The sequence below is a fragment of the Strix aluco genome, chromosome 19 (genome assembly GCF_031877795.1).
Source record: "Strix aluco isolate bStrAlu1 chromosome 19, bStrAlu1.hap1, whole genome shotgun sequence".
Classification (NCBI taxonomy): domain Eukaryota; kingdom Metazoa; phylum Chordata; class Aves; order Strigiformes; family Strigidae; genus Strix; species Strix aluco.
Window position 1 is genome coordinate 11,910,317 of NC_133949.1, and position 26,711 is coordinate 11,937,027.

Genomic DNA, 26,711 nt, shown 5'->3' on the forward strand with positions numbered 1-26,711 from the left:
TAGTCCAGACAGTCCAACAGGCCATTAAAATTCTTCAGAAAAAAGAGTTCGTGTTATAATTACTTTTTAGTCTCGGTGTTTGTTAAGTGATTAGAAGGCTTTATTTGAGCAGATGTTTCCATATAATTAGTGTTAGATTATCAAAACCACCTTTGTTGTTCTGCAGCCATCTCCTTGTCTTTTTTAAAGCTAGGTGGAGTCCAAGTGAACCTTCCCAAAGAGTTGCTGACCTGTAAAGGTGTTGGCTATATGACTAATACTCTGCAAATAGACTAATTCAGGAGAACCATGGCTGGCCAAGCCTAGGTTTGCTTTGTTTGCTGTTGCATAAAGACCAAGTAGCAGAAAGCATTGTCTTTCTGTGGGACCACCCTGAAAGAGATGGAAAACGGTATGCTCTTCTGAGTTCTTGAGGATTATCCAAAGGAGTATCCAACGCTGTGGTCACTGGAAGATGCTGACAGCTAACCTGTTCGGCTCATTCCCTTTGTATATCAAGCAGATCAAGCCGTCATAGTTTCTCAGAGTAAAACAGTGTCATCTTCATCCTGAGTTTTGCCTAAGCTGATGGTGAACCAGAAGATTTAAACATTTCACTCTCAAATATGAAGTTCTAAACAGCTTAAGCAGTTTTGAAAATAACAGTAGATGCTAATCTGTGTCTCTTGGCACATATCTCTCTTTAAATATCTGGCCTTCTGCATCCAGTCCCATTCTCGTTCTAACCCTGAAGAAGCACTTAGAACTGATTCAGATCTTCATGAGTTGATTTAGTAATGTGCATCCATTCAGTATTTGTTATCAAGCTGTCCTACTGTTAGCATGCCTGGATGTTTAAGGATAGAAGCATCAAACAATGTGGCAGAACATGAATAGGGATTTTTGCCTCTGTGTAGATTATCTGTGTGAAAGAGCACAGCAGCGCAGGTAAGGTTGCTGTTATATGTGCCCTACTTTTCAGCAGTTGTTTGCTTTTTCTCATGCCACCATGGAAATGTGTCAGTTTGTTTCCTGTTAATTAGGATATCGGAAGATCTCTGGTTAGCAGGGAAGTTGGTTTTTAACTGTTTCATTTACTTAAAGGGAAAAAAAGGGCAGGGAAGAATAGTGCATATCAATGAAGTAGATAAGTGTACAAAACTGAAATCTTTTAATGAAAAGTACTTTAAAAGAGCCAAATGTACACCAATCCTTCTTCTGTGCTGTGTAGTCATCATTTCCCAAAGGATATTCCTAGTTCACTCTTAATCATTCTCAATATCAATCTCGGGATCAGTGCTGGCGCAGGTTGAAAGTGATCTGCCAAGTCCCCTGGGCTTTCAGTTAAGCTTTGAGCTCTTGGTGGCTTAGCCACTTTTGGAAAATAGATTTTAAGCACCAAGTTAATTAAGTTCTTGAAAACTTTACTCTGAGTTGACAGAAGAAGACAGAAAATATAGCTAGGTTCCCTGTAACATGTACTACTTTATCGTAGGGAGTCAACAGAGAGTGCAATGACTCTAAGCTAATACCATCTTTTCTGATTTGTCTGTGACTAAATTCAGATCAACAGTGTCATGAAGTCACATATTAATGCATTGTGTTAAGTTGTTCATTTCATTGTGTGGCTGGAAATCACCTAAGTGGTACTTGGGTACTGGAGTAATTTTGAAAATGGCACATAAAAGCTGCTATTACCTGCCTTGTAACACCAGCTTGTAAATCTGTTGTGAAAGCCTGACTCTTCAGTTCAATGTCTAGTGGCATTCTAGATGCTTTCAGATATCCCAGTTGCCCTCTGTCTGCCTTTCGGGCATAGGACAGATACTGGCAAACCTTTCAGCTCAGTGAAGGTATTTTAAATATACCTAAAAAAGGGCATCTGAAATGGCACTAGACATCTGTATTTTGGCTTCCTACACTAGGTGTTATAAACCAGGTGGAATTAAGGTACACCTGTGACCCAGGTTTGTTTTGCATAAGAAACTCAAAGTTGCCTAAAAATAGTAATAGGACCTTACACAGGCAAGACTGAGCACATATGAGTACATGCCTGCATTACCTATCTGTTGCTGTATGTTGCCAGTGCTACTGTGGATTCTCAGCAAGATCTTGGCAAAGCCTGAGTAAGTGCAGTCGTTCTGAGACCGGGATCTACCGAAGTCACAGCCAGAGGATAAGCTGAAAACCAAAACTGATAAGAAGGACCTATTTCAGCTAAACCACATGTGATAGAGCACAGTAAAATTGTGTGGGGAGGTTTAATAACTCTTATTTGCTGTACAAGTATGGGCTGTTAACAGTATTCTCTTTACTTGGCTATTCTGCTAAATGCTTGCAGCCCACTTGATTTATACTAACCTTTCCCTCAAGGTATTGCAGGAATCACTTTTCTATCTGAGGCTTGGGAGTTCTGTTCAGATGGCAAAAATTATTAAAGTATCTTAGCACATGGGAACAGAATTCCAGAACAATGGAAGAATTGCAGTCTTCTGTTGGCAGAGAAGCTATGAGTTAGCGCATGATTTCTTGTTGCATCTCTTTTGTTTCACTATTCCTTTTTGAGGTGGGAGGGATGGCAAAGAGAAACAGGACAGTGAAATATCTGGTCTGTTGCAAATGCAGGAGCTGGAATGAAAGAGATGTAACAGTCCTCCTAGAGCAGCAAATAATCGTGAGAGTACAAACTTGTCTGCAGGCAGCAGTTTGCCTTTTTGAAACGTATGACTTTAACATTGCAGAGTGCTATGAATAGCTTTCTTTTATTTCATGTTATCCTGCCCTTGCAATTCAAATAAGGTATCCATTGTTTAAAAACATCACACCAAAGATGCATCTGTCTTCATGCTTTAGTCTTACATGACTGAAATGCTTTCTGAAATGAATCAGTGATCAGCATGATTAAATTACATAGATGAACTCTACATCTGAGGAGACTTACTACCTACTTAAAGCATGGAAGAATGAATTGCTAACATGGTTTTTAAAATATGTTGAAGAAGCAAATGTGTTCTTATTGTTCTTAGCTTAAGAGTTGGCAGGATTAAAATTTAGGAAGAAAGTATAAAATGGAACATTCCCTGTTAATTCGGTCCCTGGAACAGCAGAAGCCCATGGCATTAACCTCTGCGTTATTAATATGTTGATGGAGGGAGGGATTAAGATAAAGGGCAGGTTGTGGGACACAAATGGCACAAAGGCCAGAGGCAAATAATCTTGTATTGATTCCAGTTCTAAAAAATAGATTCAAGGTAGAAATTAGAAGGTGTTTCTGTGGTCAAATGAAGTCACTTCCCAACTGAAATTCTTTCTCTGCTCCGAGGCTGGAAAAACAGGTATTTGAACTGTTAATTATATAAGAGTCAAGTAAAATAAATGTAACTTCAAGGCTAGTGCTTTACTGGGAAGACAGTGATATGTGCTATCCCAGAGCACACGGAGTGTGAAGGCAGATAAACTTACTGAATCTTCTTTCCAAAATGTCATGTGTGTCCCCCCTGTGACTATGGTAAAGTGTAACACCTTCTCTCCCTTACTCTGCTATCACTGTAATTACATTAGCGGTACTGCATGGACTTTACTTTGGAACAGCAGTCCTGTGTGTTCCACCTTAGGGGACTGGGAAATGGTTTTCTTTATTCCATAGTCAATTTTCTTCTGGATGTGGATGCCCCTATGGGACTGATGCAGCAGGTGCTGAGAGCTTAGATCAAATATAGATCATTATGTGGAAAAACTGAAGAGTAATCCTGTTCGTTCCTTCTGTGAAAGACATTGTAGCTGTGCTGAAAATAGGATTATAATGGCCTAAGATCATCATGAGGGGTCAACTTTTATCTCATTAAAGTCCCACTTTGTTTCTGACACCAGCGGAAAGTCAGCCAGTATTCCCTGGCAGAAAGTGGTGCAAACAATAAAGCTGCACAGCAGGCCACCAGCCAGGAGCTCCAGGATCCTGATCCTTACTGACTTACTGTGACCTTGGGTGAGGCATTTCATTTCTCTCTCCTTCCCTGTCCTGTAATCTAGAGTTAACAATTATGTTTCAGAAGATTTTAGTCAAATAGCTGTTAATTTTAAAGCGCTTTGAAAATTACAAGCTCTGTATACATGTTAAGGTTTAATCCCTCACACTTGAATATATGGCTGATACTGAAAATGGAGGAATTCTTACAGAGTGCCAAGGCGAGGAATGTGATGATAAGGTGACCTCAGTCTGAGCAAAACAGGTTTGCAGGCAATAACTCTCAGTGGAGTAATTCAGGAGTAGTTACCAGTTCCTCTGCAGTTGGGGAACACAAGCTGAGCTCATTAGCTGAGTGAGTTGTGGGACTGGGAGAATGGGAGGTTAGGTGTGGTGCAAAGGGAATGAAAAATACAGTGTTGGGCAGAGGTAGCCTGAGCTTGGATACGTGGGACAGTGGGAAAGAGGGTTGTGCTCAAATTTGGCAAGAGAATAGTTAAGCTAACAGGTTGGGCAGGGTGGACGGACAGTGAAAACAGGCATGGAGGTGCCTAGTGCCATTTTGACCATATAGAAAGGTATTTAATAGTTTGGATTTCTTTTTCCAGGATATCTCCTTCGAGATGTAAGACTGATGGTTTTTCTCCTCCCTGCTCAAAACAAGCAACTTCTAGGAAGTGAAGTTATGCATGATTCCAGCCACTTCAAGCAATGGCATAGATCAACCCTAGATTGGGTTCTGCAGCTTGGCAGGCACATGCCTGTCTGGCGTCTCCCATAGACCGCAACCAGTGTGGGGTGCTGAGCTAATCAGCTCACCAGGGTGAGTGGTGACCATACAGCCCTAAATGCAGTTCCCACACAGTGGGTGCCTCGGGCTGTGGGGCTGGCAGTTCCATTTAAAACTGCTACACTGCTCAGTTTCAAGGTTATTCAGAGGGGGAGTTGCCCATAAAATAGAGTTTAAAGTAGTGCTTATACTTGCTTTGGTGCTTTGTAATCAACACACACATGCATTCTAAATTATTTCTTTTCTGGGCTCTCTGTGGCTTTTTAGTATTGCATGGCACTGTTTTGAGGAGTGCAGTAACATACGTAAACACTTCTATGTCATGAAAAAAACAGGTTGGTTAATGGTTATTGATGGATAGCAAATGCTTTGTGATTTATGACAGAACAAGTCAGCAGAGCATGGAGTCTTACAAAACACATGGGACAGGTTGAGTAAGATCAGAAACTGCACTGGTTGGCAAGCTGGTGAAGTACAGATAATCCCAGTTAAAAATCCTTAATTGTTATCCTTATGTATACATTTTCCATTGCTCAGGATCATGTTGCAATTGTCATCTGGTGGTGATTAGAAGCACACTGGTATTGCTACCAGAAGTGCTATATTTCTCTTAGGAAAAGGTGGTTTTCTCAGTGCTGTGCAATTTGAACCAGTGTGTAGTAGCATCATTATTTCTTGTAATGTATCTAATACTGCCCAGTCAGCATTACCCACTACTTACATAACACTACCCAGTCATGTGCTGACCAGATGACAGCCATGTCATTGCAATAGTTGGGCATTTAAAAAAAAAAGAAGATAGATATTTGGGGCGCTTGCTTTGTCACAAAATTTTATTATAATGGTAGAAAACCCCCTCAGATTGAATAAAAGTCTGGGACATAACAGAAGGCTTTAAATCCACCCCTTAGGCTCCATCGAATAACATCTTTAGCCATTTGTAATGCGTATTTTACATCTTAAATCTGTAGCATGATTATAGCTTGTGTGAGTACTGCTTCTCTACTCTGGACTCTTGTCCTGCTGTACGTTCAAGACATTCATTCAAACAAGGCCCTGTGCTCTCTCGCCTGGACACCTGGGGTTCACCCCACGGGAACCTTTGCCTCTGAGCAAGAAGGAGCTGTGCCGAGCTGGTATTTCTGCGCTGGAAGCGACGCATCGCATCACGGTCCATTCAGTTTCCCTCTTGTCCTTCATCTTGTGGTGTTAGCTGCATCTCTGCTAAAAGCTTTGCTCACCCGCTGAGCTCAGTGTGAATACCGCTTACAGGTGCCAGATCTTGGCAGTTGGGAGCCCTCGGGTTAAGAAATGGGATGAGCAGTGAGCTGGGGGCCGTCAGCTCTGACAAGTGAGATGAGTCTCCTCAGGTCTGGAGTCGCACCAGCAGCCATTTGAGTTGCTGAGGAAGAACTCCCATCTCCGCCTGCGCTGCGCTTTTCACTGGGAGCCCAGTGCTGCCTTGATATGTTGGCGTCTCCAGCTGTAGATGACTAAATGAAGCTGTGTGGGCTGCTCACTGTCCGGCCAGACTGTCCCTGCTATCTCTTCCCATAAACACTGGAGCCTTTGTCTCTGGCCTTATCGTGCCCCTGCTATCACAGAGCCCTTTCTGTGCTCTCCTCCCAGCACAGCGCCTCTGTGTTCAGGGGTCTTTTCTTCAGCTGCTCTTTGTCTCTGGGTGTTTATTGTGCCTGCTGCAGAGTGTGTTTGTTTGGGAGAGAGGAGGAGGGGCTCCTGTTTGTGTGGGGTTTATAAACCCTGTGCATTCTTCAATAGAGATGCTGAGCAAACTGGGTGGTGTTAATATTAACCCTTCACTGACCTGCGTTACTGACAGTGCATCACTGCACCGAGATTTCTTCAGTGTGAAAAATGCTGTGGGAGGGTTATGAATTTGTTTGCTGTGTGAGGCAGGGAGTCTGCTCCCCCTTTGGTTTTAACTGCACTTTGATTTTTTTTTGTGAATGCTGCACATGTGTATCAGCAAAGAGAGCCTCCCAAATGTGGGGAGATGTGACTGATTCTAGGATCTCCCCCCAGAGTGCTTCTGGAACTTGTTTTTATTGCAAAGACTGGCTCACTAGCCCTTTCTGTTTGCATAACTGGCCCTTGCATCCTGTTTATGTGGCTACAGCAGACAATCTCTCTTCATTGTACTATATCCCAAAACTTTATGGCTCTGTACTTTAGGGCTTTTTCTTTTGAGTAAGGTCCTGAAAACAGGAATGTCTTAAATTCACAATGTTCACTTGTAGTGGCATATAGTACCTCCCCTTTGAACCAACTTCTTTTCTTTAACCAGCTTGTTAATACTTTCATGGCTGGGATGGTTCTTATTCTTTCTTCAGTATCCATGGTCCCATATTCCAAGAGAGCGCTTTGGAAGATGAAGATCAGCAACTCAGTAACTTTATTTCCATTTCCTTAATGCTTTGTATTAAGTTGGTTGGGGGGAAAAAAAAAAGCAACCAACAACGAAACAGAACAGCATTAACTTTCTAATGTCCTTTTGTTCTTGCTCCATAAGAGGATGGAAATTTATAACATGGAAAATGTCTCGTCCATCTCTGCAAGAAGCTGCAGCAACACAATTGTCTTAGTGTTAGAAGTGCCAGCAGAGTTTTGTATTTCACTGAATCTATACTCGGCATAAATGTTTCAGACCTTTTTTATGATGATCTGCATAAACTGAGCACAATGCAAATACATTAGTTTTATGTGTGATAAAATGCTCATGTGTGATAAGAAAAGATACCATCTTTTAAAAAAAAAATCATCTTTAAGTTACTGAACTTTTCCCCAGAAATTAATAGGTTTAAATACAGCATTTCACAAAGTAGCGTAAAGAATTTTTATTTTCAAATAATTAATATCGGGTTGCAGTTCATGTATTGCAGCATCTACGTGTTATATTATTACACTGGGAAAAAGTTCAGCAGACTGTGTTCCTTTGCAGGGAGTGAGAAAGGAAGAAATGCAAAGTAATACAAGCCTTTGAAACATGAATCCACACACAGTCATGACTAAACCTATTCAAACATTCAGGTGTTTTTTCCAAGACTGCTCTAGGCTCTAGTGTTGTGTGACTTGTTTTCATTATGAACAAACTCAATTTGCCTCATCTCTTTCTCTTCAAGGAACAGTTTCAGCTGCAAAGCGCACGGGGATTCCAGCACCCCGGGAAATATCGTCATCTGTATCCAGAGAGAGAGCCGTATTGCGTGGTCAAGCCAATACTAGGAAAACACAACCCAGCCCCACCTCTTCTGGTACACCGACTCCTACCAAACATGTGCGCCCCACTAGCAAGTCCAAGCAGGAGAATGAAACTGGTGACAAGGCTGTTCTGGAATCTCAGGTTAAAGAACTGCTGGCAGAAGCAAAGACGAAAGATTCTGAAATTACCAAACTCCGTTGTGAATTGAAGAAATGCAAAGAGAAAGGGTCACTTAATGCTGAAGGAATGGGTGCTTCCAACCAAAATTTAGAAACAGTATCACCTGTTGACATAGATCCATTAATACGGACCCTTCAGGAAAAAAACAGGACTTTTCAAAAAGAGCTTGCTAGCCTGGGAGAAGAAAATCGTGTTTTGAAAGAGAAATTGCTTTATCTAGAGAACTCTCCTCTCTCAGACACAACAACAAGCAGTGGAGGGGACAGCAGCCTCCCAACCCCAACTACCCAAGAATCCAGTTTTGGAAGCCCATCAAAAAATGTGTCGAGAGGTGAAGTGGATGAGCACAGGCAGCACGTGAATGGGGGTGCACTGCGCAATTCAGGTTCTTCCAGCAGTGATGTGACTAAAGCTTCCCTGTCACCCGATGCATCTGATTTTGAACATATAGCAGATGTACCTTCCAGGCCAACATCCTCCAACAGCAACCACTTCAAAGGTTCCAAATGCTCTACTTCAGGGAGTTCTCCAAATAATATTAGTGACCTTTCTGTTGCATCTCTTACAGAGAGAATACAAAAAATGGAGGAGAATCACCACAGCACAGCAGAAGAATTACAAGCCACTTTGCAGGAGCTGTCGGATCAACAGCAAATGGTGCAGGAGCTGACAACTGAGAATGAGAAGCTAGTGGAAGAGAAAGCTCTCCTGGAGACTTCCTTTCGTCAACATAGAGATAGAGCAGAACAGCTGAGCCAAGAAAATGAGAAGCTAATGACTCTCCTCGAAGAGCGATCCAAGAATGAAGAAAGCAGAGCTCAGGAGGGGAAGGTCATTGAACTGGAACAGAAATGTGCAGAAGTTCTTGAAAAAGCACAATTTGAAAGAGAGAAATTGCTCAACATTCAGCAACAGTTAACCAGCAGCCTACGAAGTTTAGAAAGGGAGCATCAGGATGCCCAGCAGGTGATTAAAAGCCTGAGAGAAGAAAATGAGAAGCTACTTAAACTTCTAGAAGTGGAACAGCAGAGCAACAGCACAGTGACAAAAACTCTGGAGGACTGTAAGGTTGCCTTAGAAGGTCTAAAAATTGAGAATGGCTCTCTCAAAACTCAGTTAGAGAGTGAGAAACAAAAGGCTGCAGAAATCAATGTGATGGGATGTACTACTGACAACTCTGAGGTGCAAGAGATGCTGAAAGTAGCCCACGCAGAAAAGGATCAGTTAGAAGCATCTTGCACTGAGCTTAAACAAGAGCTGCTGAAGGCAAACAGTGAACTGAAGCACGTTCAGGGTCTGCTATCTAAGGTAAAGCAGTAACAGCTGTAAAATATAATGGTTTTTTATCTGTACTTCCATAAATAGGTCATTGTTGGCCTTTAGCTTGTTGTTGAGCCATTGATTGTAAGTTTCCAGGATTTAAATGGCATGAATTAGTTTTAAATGGAAGCTCGGGTCCTATGATATTGTCTCTGTTGCTATATGCATATTTTTCCAAGAATAACTGTTAGCATAGCTCTGTTTATAAATTCAAAACTAATTTCCCCTAATATCTTCTGCAGAATTTACTATTTTAGTAAATAGAATTGTGTTTATCAAAATTAGTGCAAAGAACAGGTCAATTAAAAAATACTTTGATATTATGTGAACAAATATTAGTGAAAATCACTTGGTAATCCAGATGGAGAGAAGGGCATGAGTAGTTCGCAGCAAATATTAAATTCTGAATAATTAAGCATGATTAATTAGTAGTGAACTATAGGTGTGACTGGTCATGAGAACACAAGGACGTGAGCTAATGCTCAAAGAAGCTGATATTTACACCAACATGACTAATGATGCATGGACAAGCTCCAGATGAGATTATTTTCATAAAACTAAAATAATTTTACAAAACTGAGAAGTATTCTGTTTTGGGATAGGTAAAATCACGGCAAAAAAAATTGAATTATTTTAGAACGATTTTTTTCTGCCTCATTTGGTAGTTTGTATCTTTGCTCCAAGCAAGCTTAAGTCAGTTACTCTTTCTATTTCCTGTGTGTTTTCATGTGTATTTTCTTGTTCAGAAGAGAGCGGCAATGTGAGGAGTCGTAGAACAAGTGTTAATAAAACATAAGCCAATGACTATGTCCCACCACTGCAGAAAGAGCGATAGTCAGTGTGTGCAGCCTTTCCTGTATGGGGACGGGATCACGAGAAGAACAGTGAAATTGGCTAGTGGCAGAGGAAGAGAGCACTGCCAAAAAGCACCTCCATGATTTGTGTGATTTAGAAAATCCAGATGTCCTTTCAGCTTAAATAGGTGACCGCAGCAAATGGAGTTAGTAGAGGAAGCTCCCCAGTGCTTACTGGAGCTGCAGTTTATGAAGAATAAATGAAAAACTGCTGAGTGCTCAGACTCTGTACCAAACTTTTATTGCTTGGTTTGGAAACCACAGATTTCCTCCGTTTTTACTCTTCCTTTCCCTCGAATTAAGCTGTTTTGAATCATTGGCTATTTGTGACACCCAAATAAGACCACAGGCTTCTGTAAGGCTGCCCTTCAGTCAGGCTGTGCCAGTGCTGCTCACTGAATTGGCAGCCTACACCTTGCTTTTCCTTAACTTGTTCAGACTCAGAGATCTACCCCCAAACCTGAAAGCATTGATCTGTGGGCCTGAGCCAACAAACTGAAGTGCAGCAGATTCCCCCTTCAGTAATTCCAGATGTCCTGTATCCAGAAATATACTTATCTGCAGTAGCTAGCTCTACTGCGTTTTTTCACAATCTGTTGAAAATGCGCATGGTAAAAGCAGCAGAACTGTTAATGTGGATGAACTGATCATAGTCTTGGCCCTAAGGCAGTGATATCACTCTCATAATGTGATAAATAAATAGATATGGAGCTTTCCAGGAATATAATTCCTCTCTGTTCATTACCTGCAGAGATTGGTTTGGAATTATTTAATTTTCTTTATAACATCTTGCTTTATTATCTTTATTACCAGGAAAGAAAACTGACATTCATAGCTCATCTATGTTTCATGAAACTGTCTCACTCACATTGAAACTCAGTTTATACAGTGCTTAGAACACAATTTTTAAATCTGTAAGATGCCCAGTAAAATCTCTAATGAGGGATATCTCTTAAGAAATAAAGAGAGACTTACAGCCTGCTTTCCTCCCTTCCAGGCTGAGAATGAGTGTGGTCAGCTGAGGGAGGTGTGTGACCAGCAGGCCGAGCAACTGAGCAGAACCAGCCAGAAGTTGCAGGAAAAAACATCAGAGAATGAAGCAGATATAAAAAACCTGAAAGAGACCATTTTCGAGTTGGAGGACCAGGTGGAACAACATCGTGCTATAAAACTTCACAATAACCAGCTCATCAGTGACCTAGAAAGTAGGTGGAGCTGAAAAAAGAATTTCAGTGAACTTATTCAGGGGCCTCGGTTATGGCTGCAACAGGGAGGAGGAGGAGGAGAAGGAGGAGACACGTCTTTATGCGAGAGCCTCACTTTAGAAATATTCCAGTTTTGGCCAATCCTTTCTGTTCATGCACAAAAGTCACTATTTTAACAGTTAGTGCTATAGAAATAATAGTAGAGACAGTCTCCAAGCCTCATTCTTTAGCAAAGAATGTATTGCCCATTCGAGAATTATTGGCCTTTTAAAGAGCTTTTAGGGAAGAGCACTAGTAAGAGCAGAGAAGTGGGGGCTGTGGAAGGGCAGCTGCCACCTGGTGGAACGAGTGGCGTGTTTCTCTTACCCGTGTCACCTCAGTGCTCCAGGGGCCTGTGTCATCACTGAAGAAGTGATCCTGCACGTGTGATTCTGTCCATTTAAGAGTCTGGTTTAATGCCTCAAAATAATGACATATTTCAGAGACGTTTGAGTAACAGATCTACTGTTGATTCCATTCCTGATCCATTGGCAGGGTATCTTTAATTTCAGCTTAGTCTATTTAGTGGCATTACTAGAAGCAAAACCAAATAGGCTGCCTGCCCTCCCTTTTTCACTTTTCACCCTTGCCCTTATGTGTTTAATAATCTTTTCCCTTTTTTTTACTGTTCCTAGGTAAAGCAATGAAGCTGGAAGAACAAAAACAAGATACAGAGAGGCAGCTGAAGGCTTTGACTAAGCAAATGAAGGTAAGGCTTAGACTCCATGACAAAGCTAACCTGAGCTTTAATTGCAATACTGGATTTGAGAGAAGCATTGTATTTTTCTAGAACAATTGTAGAAAGTTCTTTCTACATCGTTTCATTCTCCGTTTTCTTCACTCATTTCTAGTTGTTTCTTTGCCTGCAAAGGAAAAATACAATACATCTTTGCAAATTACTTTTGCTTTTTTTGCCTGTGAACTTCTGCTACTTTTTGGAACAGCCATTCGTGCTTCATAAATCATCAGTGGCAATGAGCTATTTTCAGCAGCAGGGACTGTTGTAGTATCACAAGTCTGAATGATCAATAGATGTAGGAAGATTGATTATACTTTTTGCATTGGAGTGGAGAGTTTAGCATCAGTTTCTTCTTTGACAATCTCATTGGTACTGTGTAAAGAGGCAAGTATTTAGTTTGAGCTTGGCATCATCTTGAAATTTTGAAATCCTGGTTGTTTGTGATCACTGAAAGAGAGATCAATAACTAAGTGCTCAGCTCAAGTAGGTGCATTTTTACAGCAAACAGTTTGGGGTTCTAATTGTTCTTTCTAGGAAGATACAGAAGAGTGGAGGCGTTTTCAAGCTGATCTGCAGACTGCAGTGGTTGTAGCCAATGATATTAAGTGTGAAGCCCAGCAGGAGCTCCGTGTGGTAAAGAGGAAGCTTCAGGAGGAAGAGGAGAAGAGTGCCAGACTGCAGAAGGAACTGGATGAAGTGAAGGGCACCAACAGGTTGGTTACTTGTAAAGGACAAGATTTGATCTCTGTGACTGCTAACATGCATGCAAACAGTGCTTTGTCAATAACTATTCATTGGCTTGGATGTGCCTCTTGTCTGTTTTTAACTCTTCTGACAGATTTTGTTGACCCCTATTCTAAGATGTTTCTGTTCTTTTTCTTTTCGGCAATCTAGTTCTGTCAACTAGGCCATGAAGGTTTTAATCAGCAAATATTAAGTTGTAACAATTGCCAATGTCCTCTTACAGCTTTGTTCTCAATACCGTATTCTACTGTGTTTTATTGCCTTCATAACTCTCTGTGCAGCTGTGTTAAACCATCTGTGAAAAGGTTTGTTGGCTACATATATTCAATGGGACATCCAGAAGAGAGCTCCTTAACCTGAGAGGAGTCAAGGACTGTGTATGTTCAAGTTAAAAGAAGGACTAGCTGGACTTTTGTTCTGCAAGTCTCATACATGTTGACTGAGTGATCAATGCCAGTACTAGGGTTGCTCATCTCGCATCTCCTGCCTTAATTTGAAAACCTATGATGTGATTAGCTATGTTAAATGGTCTGGACTGTGGCCTGGGTTAGCATTTAGCCCAGAAGTGACTTTGTTATGTAGTAGACCCACCTGTAAGACAATTACTGTGGGCTCAGTGGTTGGAGGGGGAACAGTAATTGTGAACCATTCAGAGACAGACCCCAGCGTGGTAAGCTGTATATTTGTGGGGCTTCCCTCTGGGGGAGCACGGTAAGAACAAAAGTGACTTTTACAGTTGAATCTGGAACCAGTACAGATGCCTTACAATGTGGCTTTTATGCAGTGCATGGCCTTTTATGTACCACCTTTCATTCCAAAAATCACACTGCAATTGAAGTACTAAATAAGAAGAGATGGAAAACAAAAGATGTATTGGAAGGAAGAACCAAAATGTCTAAAGATGATGGTGCTCTGCTCTTTTTTGCATTGATGCAAGCAGAGCCAGCAGAGCTGCAGTGATCAAAATTTGTAGGGGGGAATGAAGAAAGACAAAACAGTGGTACTGTTTATCAAAAATGTGTGCCAAATTAATTTTGCTCCTCTAGATTTTTCCATTTAATTTCTCTCCTGATAGATTCATGGCCATTGGTAAATAGCCACAGGAACATGATGAATCCTGTCGCTTCTTTCAGGTGGAGTAACAGCCCAGCTTTGTTGCACGTATTTTCTCACTGTTTTCCATTCAGCAGTTTCCACAGCAGCTGTACAGTAGATGGAAGTAAAAAGATGGGAGGGCTTTTGTGCGGAGGTGTATGGATCAGAATTCCTGAGTTGAAGGAACAGAAATACTTCTTTTCAGAAAAATAAAGGAATGTGTTTAAGCTCCAGTTTCATTATCAGAGTCCCCAGTGGATTCAAAGAAAAGCTATTACAGTCTATGTATTCAGGCAAAATGATTACCAGACAGTACTTAAGTTCTGGGCTCTGTTTCCATTCCTAATTTGTTCTTAATGAAATTTCTCTTGTTTAGAGTGGGGTCCATATATAAGGGCCAGAATCATATACTTGTAGTTTCCTCTCTTTATTTCTTTTTTAATCTGAAGATGTATTTGATAATACTTGAATAGAGATGACCTGCTAATTTGCAAACTGGGATATTTATCTTCCATGTATAAGGAGCATGGCTGCATTGTCAGCTCTTTGGCATAAGAAGCCCGAACTGCAAATACTGCTTTTGAATTTAGATCCTCAGAATCCATACATAGTAGTTCCAGAAGGAGGTATTCAGACATGTATTTAATTAAGTCAGTTTTGACATTTGTCTCTCCCTCTCTTTCACATACATATAGATATATGTCTGTCTTTGCGTCATGCTGACTATCTGTATAGCTTGCTTTGAGTATTACATTGGTCATGGAGCCAAATACACTGTCTGCAGTGGACAATACTTATTCTCTTTCAAAGATAGGTGTTGAGACCAAATTCTTCATCTGTCAATTTAAGTATAACTAATTTGACTCATGGTGTCCATGCAGAGAGTGCAAAATTTCTGTACTGAGTAGTATGGAGAAGGTAATGAAGCCTATGTAAGTCATTGTCTGAACAAACAAAGCACTGAAATTTTAAAACTGTACTGACCTATAAAACAAATTCTTGAAGTCGCCAAAGCTCCTGCTGAGAGCCAGTTCTACACTCCCAGTTATTTTTGCATTCCTTAGGTCACTGTCTTTCCCAACACCTCAGCTTCTTTCACCTGGAAAGTGCTGGGGATATTTTCATTGTTGCTTTTAGTTAGCTTTCACAAATGCTACTGCCCAGAATCAGCAGTAGAGTCTGGTACCTGCAGTGACTTCTAATGCATGCTTAGCACTGGTGGAAACAGTTTGTAGCGTGATACCTTAACACAGTCTATAAAGTATTCCTCATATTTGCTAATGCTGAGCAGCTGTGCACTCAGCTGAATATCTGTCAGTCCCCAGTGAAAGTTTCCTGTCTGATTTTTTTTTTTTTTTAAGCCCTGATTGGAAAATATACCTTCCAAATAGCTTGCTACTCAAAAGTTTTTGGCAAAACTTCAGCTGTCTCTTGAGGGTCATTAGACTCCACCTCATAAATTGATCTTGAAGCCAATTTATCTCCTACGACATCCTGCCATTTTAATGTTTGCCTGTGGCTCCCTGAGTTCCTGCCTCCAGGTTTGATTTCACCGTTACATTCTTCTAATCAGACAAAAAGTCATTTTTGGTTCAGGAACAGCCAAAGAACTTGCAGAAAAAATCCTGATGAGGTCATCAGAGTTCATCTGAATAAAGGTAAGAGCCTCCCAAAGGCATCTTTAACACCGATTAAATGTCTAATTCTATGACTAAGAATGTTGGGGGGAGGTTGGACCACCATTAAACAAATGGAATAAGAGAGGAGTTAGCCTGTCCCAAGTTAGTACTGATTGAAACCTACAAATTCATTAGCCCATGTTTCAGACAGTCTTCTATGATATTTTACATTTTAATTAATGTTATTTCTCTGCAGTAAAATGCAAAAGCTTACAATCCTGTCTCCTCACAGGTGGTGGAAATTGAAATTATATAGTCTCCATCCTTGGAGGTTTTCAAGACCAGGCAGGATAAGACCCTGAGTAACCTGGTCTGACCTCATAGCTGACCCTACTTTGATCAGAAAGTTAGACTAGGTGACTTCCTGAGGTCCCTTCCAACCTGAATTATCCTGTATCAAGTTTCATCTTTTCAGAACACTCATCTTGGAAATAAATTTGGTTTTGTAGCTGGTTTAGGATCATATATTTAAGTGATGAAAAAAATATGCTAAGTTGGGTTTGTAACACAAAGGAACAAAGTTATTGCTGAAAGTACCCAAACTATGGACAGCTCTTTTTGACTTCATTACACACCCATTTCCAAGCCTTTCTGGCAATAGATTGTTTAGCAGCAGTGAAAGTTTCAAGGTCTTGCTTTGACTCCTTCCCTTCAAGTTCTCAAAATGATTTTGGCACTATAACATTATGTGCCTTGAGCCAAGAACATGGAGGGAAGACAGTTGGGCTGGAAGTAGTACTCAGAAAACAGAGAAATTATATCTGTAATTAAATGAGCGACTTCTTAGAATAATAAAAAAATTTAAGCAATCTTCAGATGGAAGCCTAAAGTGAAGATTGTGATGTATCCCACTAATTTGCTTCTGTTCTTCCTCCTAAAGTCTCAGATGCCACAGCATGGCAGTGTTACATGCTTTTTCTCCTGGAAATAAGCTTGTACTCCATGTGTATTAAACCCTGCTGTCAGTCTGTATGTGCTGATGTGCTGCTCGTTTGTGCCTGTGTTCTGCAGCTGTTCTGTCTTACAGAGGTTTGATAGTTCATACTGCTCTCACTGAAAGTAAGCAAACTAGAATGTCAGAGCAGGGTCCTTGAAGTATTGTTTGTCTGCTGTAGTTAGTGACTCTGAGGAGTTGGTTTTCTGTGTCACTGTTTGGTGGGGTTTTTTTAACACTGGATGGAGATTATTCCATCCCCTTTGGTATGAGGACCCTGAAACAGAAACTCTGAGGTAGAGCAACTCTAGTTGTCTGAACAGGTTCATGTACCCATTTTGAATGAATAGTCTTAAATAGTTAGGAGAGGAAAGCCAGGAACACTACCATCCCTGTCCTTTGAAATTGGTTTCCTGGCTTTAAATACTTAATTTCTTCCTATCTGAGCAACATGGATTTTTTTTTTTCTACTTTGTATTGTTTGCTCATCACGTCCCAAAGCTGAGTTAGTGGAGTGTTAAGGCACTCCTTCAACTCTCCTAGCAACACCATCAGCATTTTCCCCTTTCCCCTTTATTTAGTGATGATGAGATGATTAACTGTAAAATAGAGCACTGTACCTCAAGATGGGCATTGTATTGCTTCTTCTAACTTCTCTGATTGTTGTCTGTATCTCCATAGGTGCCTGATCTCTACCAGCTAACACAGCCCTGAATGGATGCATAGCCAGGCCTGTGAGACACTTCAGGACATACCTTCAACTTGCAGCTGAAAAAGGGAAGTTTCAATTTGAGAAAGCACCTCCAGTTTTTTATTGCCCTGCAAAAGTCAAGTGTATCGCAAAGTGTGAATGCTGCTCAGGTCCACCTCCTCCCCATGGGCAAGAGCCTATTTCTTTGTTTCAGAAGGCTTCTCTCTTCAGAAGACTCCGTGAGGCGGAAAAAGTTCTGAATTAATCTAGAGCCAACTAGGCCATAAGAAGTAATCACAGAGATTTGGGGAACTGAGGGCTTTTTTTGAGGGATGGGGGTATTTTCCCTGAAACAGAAATTCAAACATGCTTAAGCAAAAAATAAAACTGAGTGTGTATGTCTAATTTGTAAAATTTAATGCACATACACATTATGAGTTCTCTCTATAGTATTATGTTCATGGATCTATCTCTTTGTGTCTAAATCCATGTATGCATACAGATCAGTATGTATACATACATACACAAACTCAAGCGATAGGTTACTGAAATCCAGCAGGAAAACTGAGTAGAAACATGAAGTTATTTATTCAGTATGAGCTGCTTTGATGGTTTCAGATTTTTAATACTGTATTGACAAGGCACTCGCCACTGGGTGGCATGTCTGACTCAGTGTGTGTCAGGGAGCGGGGTGGTGCCCAAGGAGCATTTCCTGCTATGACTTGCACAGAGAATGTCCCATGTGAGGTTTGTCCTGGCTGTGAGAATTGCAGATGGAGAGATTGGAAGGAAAAGAAATTAATCTATCAAGCCCCGAGTAAATATACTCTCAGAAAGGAGTCTTTCTCATGCCCTTAACTCAGGTGAAGTATATGATGATCAGGGAGAACTTGCTGAAGTTCAGCTTTGCAACTGGAGACACCTGGAGAGAGCTTTACTTGGATGCTAAGGAGAAACCCAGAAGTCACCATCTCTACCAGGAGATCATCAGGATTCATTCCAGGACTGGAATTTCATGCTTTGGCTGTGGGATTCCCATCCTTTCCTTCTGGATGTGAAGACCTAGCAAAGGGCCTGGTCTCGGAGCAGGCTGAGCTAGTAGAGAATTCTGCGGGATGTCCTGGCTTGGGCATGGCCTTCGCCTTTGTGCCGTGCTACTGGAGTGTATGCATATATGCACACTTCTGTTGCCTTTCTTTTCTGTGCTGGCAGCTGTCGAATGTTGGTTTTTATGTTTAAGAAATATATATTGAAGTGCCAAATAAATGTTTAAGTGTCTGGAATTGTCTGCTGCCTGCCCTTGGCCTCTCTTCTGTTCTGTGCATCAGTAGCTGTGTGTCTCTTCTTTGTATCCCTTGGAGTTCAGGAGGATTCACAACAACAACAGGAACCGTGTCAAGAGTAGAGTGCAGGGTAATTATATCTGAAAACATGGTTCTGTGGTCCTAGGCCACCTGTAACAAAGAAGTCATCAGAACAGATTAAAAATTTCACAAACACATAAAGGCTGCTGTTGCCAAAATCTATACATTAAGCACAGAAAGACTTGCACCTTGTTGGTGGTCTGTTATCCATGTATTCCAAACCTAGAAAACAAGGAGACTAACTCTTGCCATTAGAGAAAAGCTCACTGCATCTACTTCTCTCACCAATGAATGAATGACACTAGGCAGTGGTTTTGTGAAAAGAACTGCACGTTTTAATTCCTTTGTGGCGAGTGCTCTGCTTCCTCCTGGAGCTGCTCCACTTAAGCCAGCTGCACTCGCAGCATTTATCTATGTAAACCATTCATTCTTGTTTCAAGGAATGCATACAGCAGTAGATGACACTGTTCAAATCCATCCTTTCTGTAGCAGAGCTTGTTTAGTCTTCTTGGATGGTCTAAGCTATACTAAGCTGAATAAATTCTGTTCACAAGGAGTCATTTTTGGTTTGAAGTTATGGCTTGTCATTAATCTTTCTCTAAGTCATGTTCTCCTATACTGTCCTCCTGAATTAGCTTGCTACTGCAAGTTAAACTCTTACTCCTCTGCTTTTCTATTAAGAAACCCATATATGTACACATACATGCCATCTCCTTATCCTACAGATTTTTCTCTTTAAAAATGGCAGGTACTCGCCAAGTTTCATAACTCTCCATTGCTTGTTGGCTGGCATGTGTGGTTTTAGTTGAAGCAAATAGGTCTCGGCACTATTCCTACCTTTCGTGCCAAGGTTTGCATTATGAGAGGCCTCAGTTTTCTGATGTGATTGTGTTTAATCTAAGAGGTTGTTTCAGGGTGCATTAGAAGCCTATTACAAATATACGGATTTAAGTTTACAGGAAGCATCCTAACAAAATTGGAACCGGTAGTAGCTCTGGCACTTGAATCTTCATAATTACTCTGTACAATGACAGAATAATGGCATGTGATTTCTCAGTGGACTCTTCTGTGGCACGGCATAGGGACTGCTCTAGTTACTCTGACTTTATTTAATGTGTTTGCATCCTTTTGCAAAGGCTAGACTGAGGAGACTAGTCTGTGAGGTTTGAGCTGTTCTCAGAGTTAAATCCTAACCAATGAAGTGATGGCTGCCTAGTACCTCTGGCTTGCTTTATTCTCAAGATTTGTCAGTTGGCCTTTCTGATAATACTCCACAAACCTGAAAGTGTAACGGATTGTGTTGGGTGGCTAGGTATCTTGAGGCAGAAATCTGTCCTTCCTCCATACTTTACTAGAAGCAGGACTCCTTTAGCTTTCATGGTTTTATATAACTAAAGTGCAGATGCTATCACCTGTTGATTTGTTGTTTATGCTTTATGAAGCCACAGAAGAAAATGTGAAGGGTAGAACTTAAAGTTAGTCAGCAAAACACTGGCTCCCTCAGAGCACAGTGAATTTTATCCAATCTGCCTTTCTTCCTTATTGGATTAAATGGAGAATGGAACTGAAATGGCTTTTTCTCTAGCCATCTGCCTCTGCAGGCTTCCCTGGCATACAAAGAGCTTGAATGAATTAGCAGAGAAATAGCCAATGTCTGCTTAAAGACAGCACCTCCTTAAGCTCTGCCAGAAATAGAAACATGAGTCATTTATTTTCTTATCCATTGACACCCTTTAGCCCCTTGCATTTTGTAGACTGTGATACCGAAAGGGAAAGAAAAAGACTCTGATTTCTATTTTTAGCACAACAGAAGTTGTTCAACCCCATAGGCACATTCTAGATGGAGTCCTCCAGCCTTCTTAAGAAATAATTTGAAGTTTTGTGTTCATGTAGCTCTTGGGATCTACTGTACTTCAAAGTAGGGAAGAGCGATGATACCTCAGAACCTGTAGATCAGCCTGCATTTCTTAAGCAGCCAGGAGATCAGGAGAGTAACATATAAATACTCTCTTTTTAAGTGACTAGACTTTGTTATCTAATTGCAGCTTTCCTAAACTAAAGCTAGGTAATTACACTCGAAGTCTACCTGAGAACTACTGGGTAAGTACAGCATCAGTGCTAAGCAATGTCAGACAGATCTGTAAAATGCATAACAAGAAGCAACAGTTACACTGTATGGTTGCATTTGCTGTTTAACACAGCTGTGGACTTTCTTTTACTAACTCTTAAGTCCAGTACCTACCCTTGACTTCAGAATTTTGTTTCGATGGAGTAACTTAATGACCCTTCCTGTTAAAATATGAGCCTTATTTCTATTTGTCTGTCTTCATTCCAGCCATTGAATTTTGGTATTCTTGTGTTTGCTAGGATGAAGCACCTAACAGTTTTATTCTTCATATAACTCCTTATGGATTGTGGTTGAGGGTTTACTTGTTCAGCAGATGTTGTTGATAAGCTGTAAGAGGTTTCTAAAGTTTTTCATTGTGGAGTATATTTTTGGGTTTAATTTCTATGGCTCTTACCTGAACCCTGTCCAATTACTTATTTTCAATTATGGCGTTTTAACTGATAACAATTACTCCAGCAGTGGTCACACCAATTAAAAACATAGAGTGTAAAATAACATCTTTCTCTTTGGTAACTTTCCTCATACACTGAGGACCACGGTAGTTCCTTGGCCCCTGTGCTGTATTGAAAGCCCAACTTCAGGTAATTATTGATGATTACTCACAAGTCACATCAAATTGCTTTTCTATGATAATCTTCCATCCTATGTGAGGATGGGAAAAGGGGAGGATATGGTTAACAACGCAGAAAGGTTTTTTAGACTCGGTGATTTAATGTTTGCCAGGCACTCCGAGAAAAAGACATGAACATTCTAATGAGTGGTCCATGTTCTGGGTATTACAATAAAAGATGTGCATCGTTGGATTTGCCTTACTACATGTAAAGACCTTTAATCTCTGCTTGCACTTCCTGTTGCCCCTGACTTTGATCTGGTTTCTGCTTTGCAGGCTGACAGCTGAAGAGGTAGAATCTCTAGAGGCAGATACAACCAACCGCTGGCAAGGAGTCTGCATTAGCAGAACATCTCCCACACCATCAGAATCTGCAGCCACTGTGAAGTCACTGATAAAATCATTTGACTTAGGATGCTCAGGTATTTGAAAACTGTATATTGTGGTAAAAAATTTTTCTAGCACTGAGCAGGTAATTTTTGCCATTTTATGCTGCTTTTTGCTTCTTAATTTCTGTCAGTGCTTGGTACATAAATATGATGTGTGGAATGTCACTAAGCCAGTGGTTCCCTGTTCTGACAAGAGGGAGATAGTTGGGTTTTTGAAATTCAAATGTTTCCACTTTCTTCCTTGCAGGTAGCACTGGTCAAAATATCACGGTTCACAAGGTCCCCAGGAGCCCTCTAAGTGGAATTCCAGTGAGGACAGCCCCAGCAGCTGCTGTTTCCCCCATGCAGGTACAAGGAGCTCTTTCCATCCTTGTAGTTTTAAAATGGGTAGATACAGTGTTTGCTACAGCATGACGTAGCTTCGGCATCCCACCATGCATATGTAGACAAGGGGAAGGGGAAACTCATCTGTTTATTTGCTGTGAAACATCAAATGCTGTAGTACTAACAAAAAGGATCAAAGTGAGTTTGTCTTTGACTTCAGCTTAGAGGTCTTAGTGGACGGATGTGAACTCTTTGGAATACAGTTCTGAACTTTAGTCAACAGTGATTAGAAAATAGGTTGCGATTATTGGGAGTGAGTTACAAGAAACATCAAGCTAAACTAGGTAGCTAGCATGTGAATTGAGAGACATGGGATAAGTTTCGAAGATGTATGCTCCCAGTTATCCAGGAAGTTCATACAGTGCTGAATGAAGAGCTCTTACAGGTTGGGTTTTTTCCTACTGAAGCATAACTGCTCTGGAAGATAGTACTTCTTATGTCGCTGCACCAGTTAACTTTCTGTTAGCAGTTTTCAAATCTGTGGTGCAATGTTATTGGAAATACTGCTTTTGTGAACGATGGAGAAACAAATGCACTGTGCTTGCTCATTTCCACATATGCTGAAGGTGGCATACCATCAGGCTGCTAACCTTTCTAGGCTAGAGAAGCCATTGTATGTTTTTGGACTAGGCGGTCACTGGAATTACAACAGGAAATTCCCCTCTGAATCCAGGTAAAAAACAGTTGCAAGGCTAGAGTGTTTAGGTGAGTGTTGTGAAGAATCAGATGACTTTGAAAGACTACTTAACAAATGTGTGAGCACATTTCCTTCAAAAAATCAGCAAATGAGGTTTAAAAAATGGGATTAAACAGAGGTCTGGGAGCCTATTAATGCCTGATTGAGGGGGTATTAATGCTGAAAACTGATGATGGGGCTGCAGAGACAAGAATCCTTCAGATTTATGACTCAGGGTGCTGGGGACAGAGGCAGGGTTAGGAACACGCATTCTTACTTTAGGTTTGTGACACTAGATTATATTTGGTAAGAGAAAATGTGGTCCAAATAGAAATGTGAAATAGTTCAGGAACCAATATATTACCAGATAAAAATATGGTCCCTTTGTCCTTTTATTTTTCACAACCATTTATCCAGCTCTAGGTCAGCTGATACCTTGTTGAAAGGTTTCTGTATCCCAGCACCTGCTTTGTGATCCTGAGACAGCAAAAACATCTCTTCTTTCTGCTTGCCCATTTAAACATGATGGCTAGGGGTTTTTTAATTATCTTTTGTACATTTCTTTGTTTCGCAGAGACATTCTGTTTATAGTAATGCCAAGCCAGCCAGCAAGGGTGTTGCCAGACACACAGATCTTTCAGACCTTCCACTTGCAGGTAAGTTGCTGTAAATGTGCAAATGTTGCCTCTCTTTACTAGCAAAAGCTTGTCTTTAACTCTTGGCCTTTGCCTGGGCCACTTTTCATCTTCTCGTATGGTCAAAGGAAATATGAAGAAGTGTCTTCAGAGTCTTTGTTTTAGAGAGCTTATTAATCTTGTCATGTTTCCATTCCCATCTTGATCATAGCCTTAGAAAACTAAAAAATAGCTGATTTATTATGGTTTGCCAATACAAACTTGCCGCCTTTATTCCAAAGTATCTGTGGCACCTCTCTAATCCATGCTGTGGAACTGGAGAGGGTTGGATTTTGTTCAATGTGTACATATCTGGAACAAGTCCAAAGCACTGTCTTTTGAGGGTTTATTTGTTTTTAAATTGAGCTTCATTTGAAATACATCAAACATTTCAGATACCAATGTGACTGTTTTAGGAGCAGTCTTATTTGGGCTTGAAATAGTTTGTTTTGAGAGTTCTCAAGAGATGCATTTGTTTTTATTTCACACTTTGCTTTTGTTCTCTTGTCATTTAATATTCTTTTCTACCAGTGTTTGTTTCCCATTTTCTCTAGGGCCCTTTATTTTGATTATCTAGTCCTGAATGTAGTTGTTGCATTGGAATCAAAGCTAGTAACAACAGATTATTGAAATTTTAAGGACAGATGAAATATTATATTCCTGTAGTGAAACCTCAGTGAAACTGCAGGGAATGACAAAAAAAATCAATCATAACTTCTTCATTGGTAGGCTGGTTTTTCTGCAATAGGTTGCTAGTACAGGAGAGAAATTAGAACCTGTCTTCATTTTTAGACTCTTCAGATAATCTGCTAAACTTCCCCTTCCATCATTCAAAGATTAAGAGATACTGGATCTGAACAGCAAAAATATGTTATAGAGTAGTTGGCAGCATAAACAAGTAACATCTTGTCTATGCTACTGGCTTCTCTTTTGCAGGACTAAATGCTAAGCAAGCAGAAGTTATCAGTGGAACAGACAGAGTTTACTTACTTGTATCAGTTGGTTTCCAGAAAATGTCTTGCATGAGAGTATACAGTGATCCTAAAGAGAACATAGGACCTTTTTTATCTCTACCTGTTTACTGTAGAGTGAAGAAATCTGTCAACTGTGTAATATAATGCCAGTCCTTAATATGCCACTTCAGGCCATGGATTACTGTTATTACCCTAGACAGTTGTTCTGTGAAAATCTGTTGAAATCAACAGATATTTTATTAGCCATTGTATGGTAAAAATTTATGGTTGCTTATCTAACAAGTTCCTATATTTACAGCTTCTCTTTGTACCTGGGCTTAATTTAGTTCCAATAATCCATAGCAAAGGCTTACTCACTATAAAGTTGTAATAGCTCTGGTTCCAATCTAAATAATCCTAGAAGGCAGTTGATCCAAGCCCTATCCAAACAACACTGAATTAAAAAATATCCCCAAGGAAATTGAGTGAAGTAGTCTCCATAATAATAATCTTCTGGCTGATTCCATCTGACCAGTATCACAGCAGGGTTCAGTGATGTCCTTAATGTGACCCAAATGTTACATTGTTGGAGAGGAGAATGGATTACTTTGCAGAGAGAGCTGATCTTTGGCTATGATCTTTTCATTTAGAGTCAGAGGTTTACTGGTTCTGTCCTGGAGTTTCTAGCAGCCAGAAATAAGTCAAAGGAAGTATATTACTCATGTAAGTGAGACTCAAAGTACAAAACTGGATACTGTTAACCTGCACCACTTCAGGCACTAGTGTATAATTCAAACCGGTAACCACAAAGCTTCTTTAAATAGTGCAAATAGATAGTGCTAGCAGAATGTGATTTTCCTTAATCATGTTGCATATTTTTCATACGATTATTATCCTGTTTCTCTTTCCAAATGGCTCCTAATATGCCCTTGTCTTGTCCCTATTTTTTTTTCCAGCTAGATACTTCAATAGCCTTTATACCTGTCTGGGATCCTTCCTTCTTGTTCCTTTTACTGTAGAATGCATAAACACATCCTGAATGATTGGCACAGCACTTCCTAATTAGATCATTCCATTAGCCAATCCAGTTATGTTAATGACAATTTCACAGTGCTTTTTTTTTTGATGATCCTTATAAACTAGTGAGAAACATACACTCCTTTTCACAATTCAGTGAATCTGAATCCGTTTGGATTTTGTTAGTTGATGTGCCTTTTGCAGTAGATCTGTTTCTCTAAGCAGAATATTCTTAAGTTTAAAATGGTCCCAAGAATCATGCCTGTCTGATTGCTGTGGCTATTTAAATTGGAGGCAATTCCCCATAAATCTAGTATAATGAGGAGCTAGAAGAGTCATACACATTTGCCATATATAGTGGAAAACCAACAAAAATACTTTTTAAATGTATACTGTGTGCTATTTCTTGCTTGTTATGAATTGATGGTGCACACAAAGAAAGGACAGGTGAGTGGAAGGAAGGGTGACCCTGACTGAGCAAGGTGTATGCAATCCAATGCAACAAAGCTCTGCCAACAGCCAGGTTACTGGAAATGAGACTGGGACTGGATGCTGGCCTTTTCTATCTGGACTTCTTAACAGATAGGAACTTAGCAGCCCTTTATGCTGTGGAAAGAAGGTACAGAAATGCCTATAGCTTTCAGCAGCCACAAATGTTGATGTAGTCTTACGAAAGTCAGGAGCCAAAGCAAGGGCAGCTGCATGCCTGTTGGAAGGATGTGTTTATCTGGCAGCTGCTGATACACACACCCCAGTTACTGCTGAGAAGTTTAGGACTGATTCAGTGATACTAGTCTTTGCTGAAGCTGAGATAAGAAGGAATTCACACCTCTAGGTGATATGGCATTAATTGATAATTAACATAAGGAGGTAACTGAAAAGGAGGAGGAAGGAGTTGTGTTCCACATTCAGTTGATTTCTGATAACAGTTCATAACATGCTGGCCATAGATCCTGGCTTGTTGACTGTTTGTCTACAGAACCAAAGCAGCCAACTTTCCCACTCTACCTCATGACTGACGTGCACAGGGAGATAATTTGATTTCTATGATTTCTCTGGCTTCTCTTCAAAAACCTATCAACG

General features: G+C 40.5%; 1 protein-coding gene across 3 annotated transcripts in view; it reads left to right on the forward strand.

The window, feature by feature from the left end:
- Positions 1 to 26,711, forward strand: part of SPECC1 (sperm antigen with calponin homology and coiled-coil domains 1) — a 100,870-nt gene that overhangs the window by 48,703 nt on the left and 25,456 nt on the right. For 2 of the 3 annotated variants that reach the window (XM_074844771.1, XM_074844772.1), the window contains 7 exons: positions 7,874 to 9,441; positions 11,305 to 11,512; positions 12,187 to 12,260; positions 12,825 to 13,003; positions 21,812 to 21,957; positions 22,172 to 22,272; positions 23,559 to 23,640. In XM_074844771.1, coding sequence (XP_074700872.1) covers positions 7,874 to 9,441; positions 11,305 to 11,512; positions 12,187 to 12,260; positions 12,825 to 13,003; positions 21,812 to 21,957; positions 22,172 to 22,272; positions 23,559 to 23,640 — 2,358 coding nt within the window. Of the gene's footprint in view, positions 1 to 7,873; positions 9,442 to 11,304; positions 11,513 to 12,186; positions 12,261 to 12,824; positions 13,004 to 17,423; positions 18,717 to 21,811; positions 21,958 to 22,171; positions 22,273 to 23,558; positions 23,641 to 26,711 lie in introns of those variants that run through there. The other variant, XM_074844773.1, reaches the window with a different exon arrangement.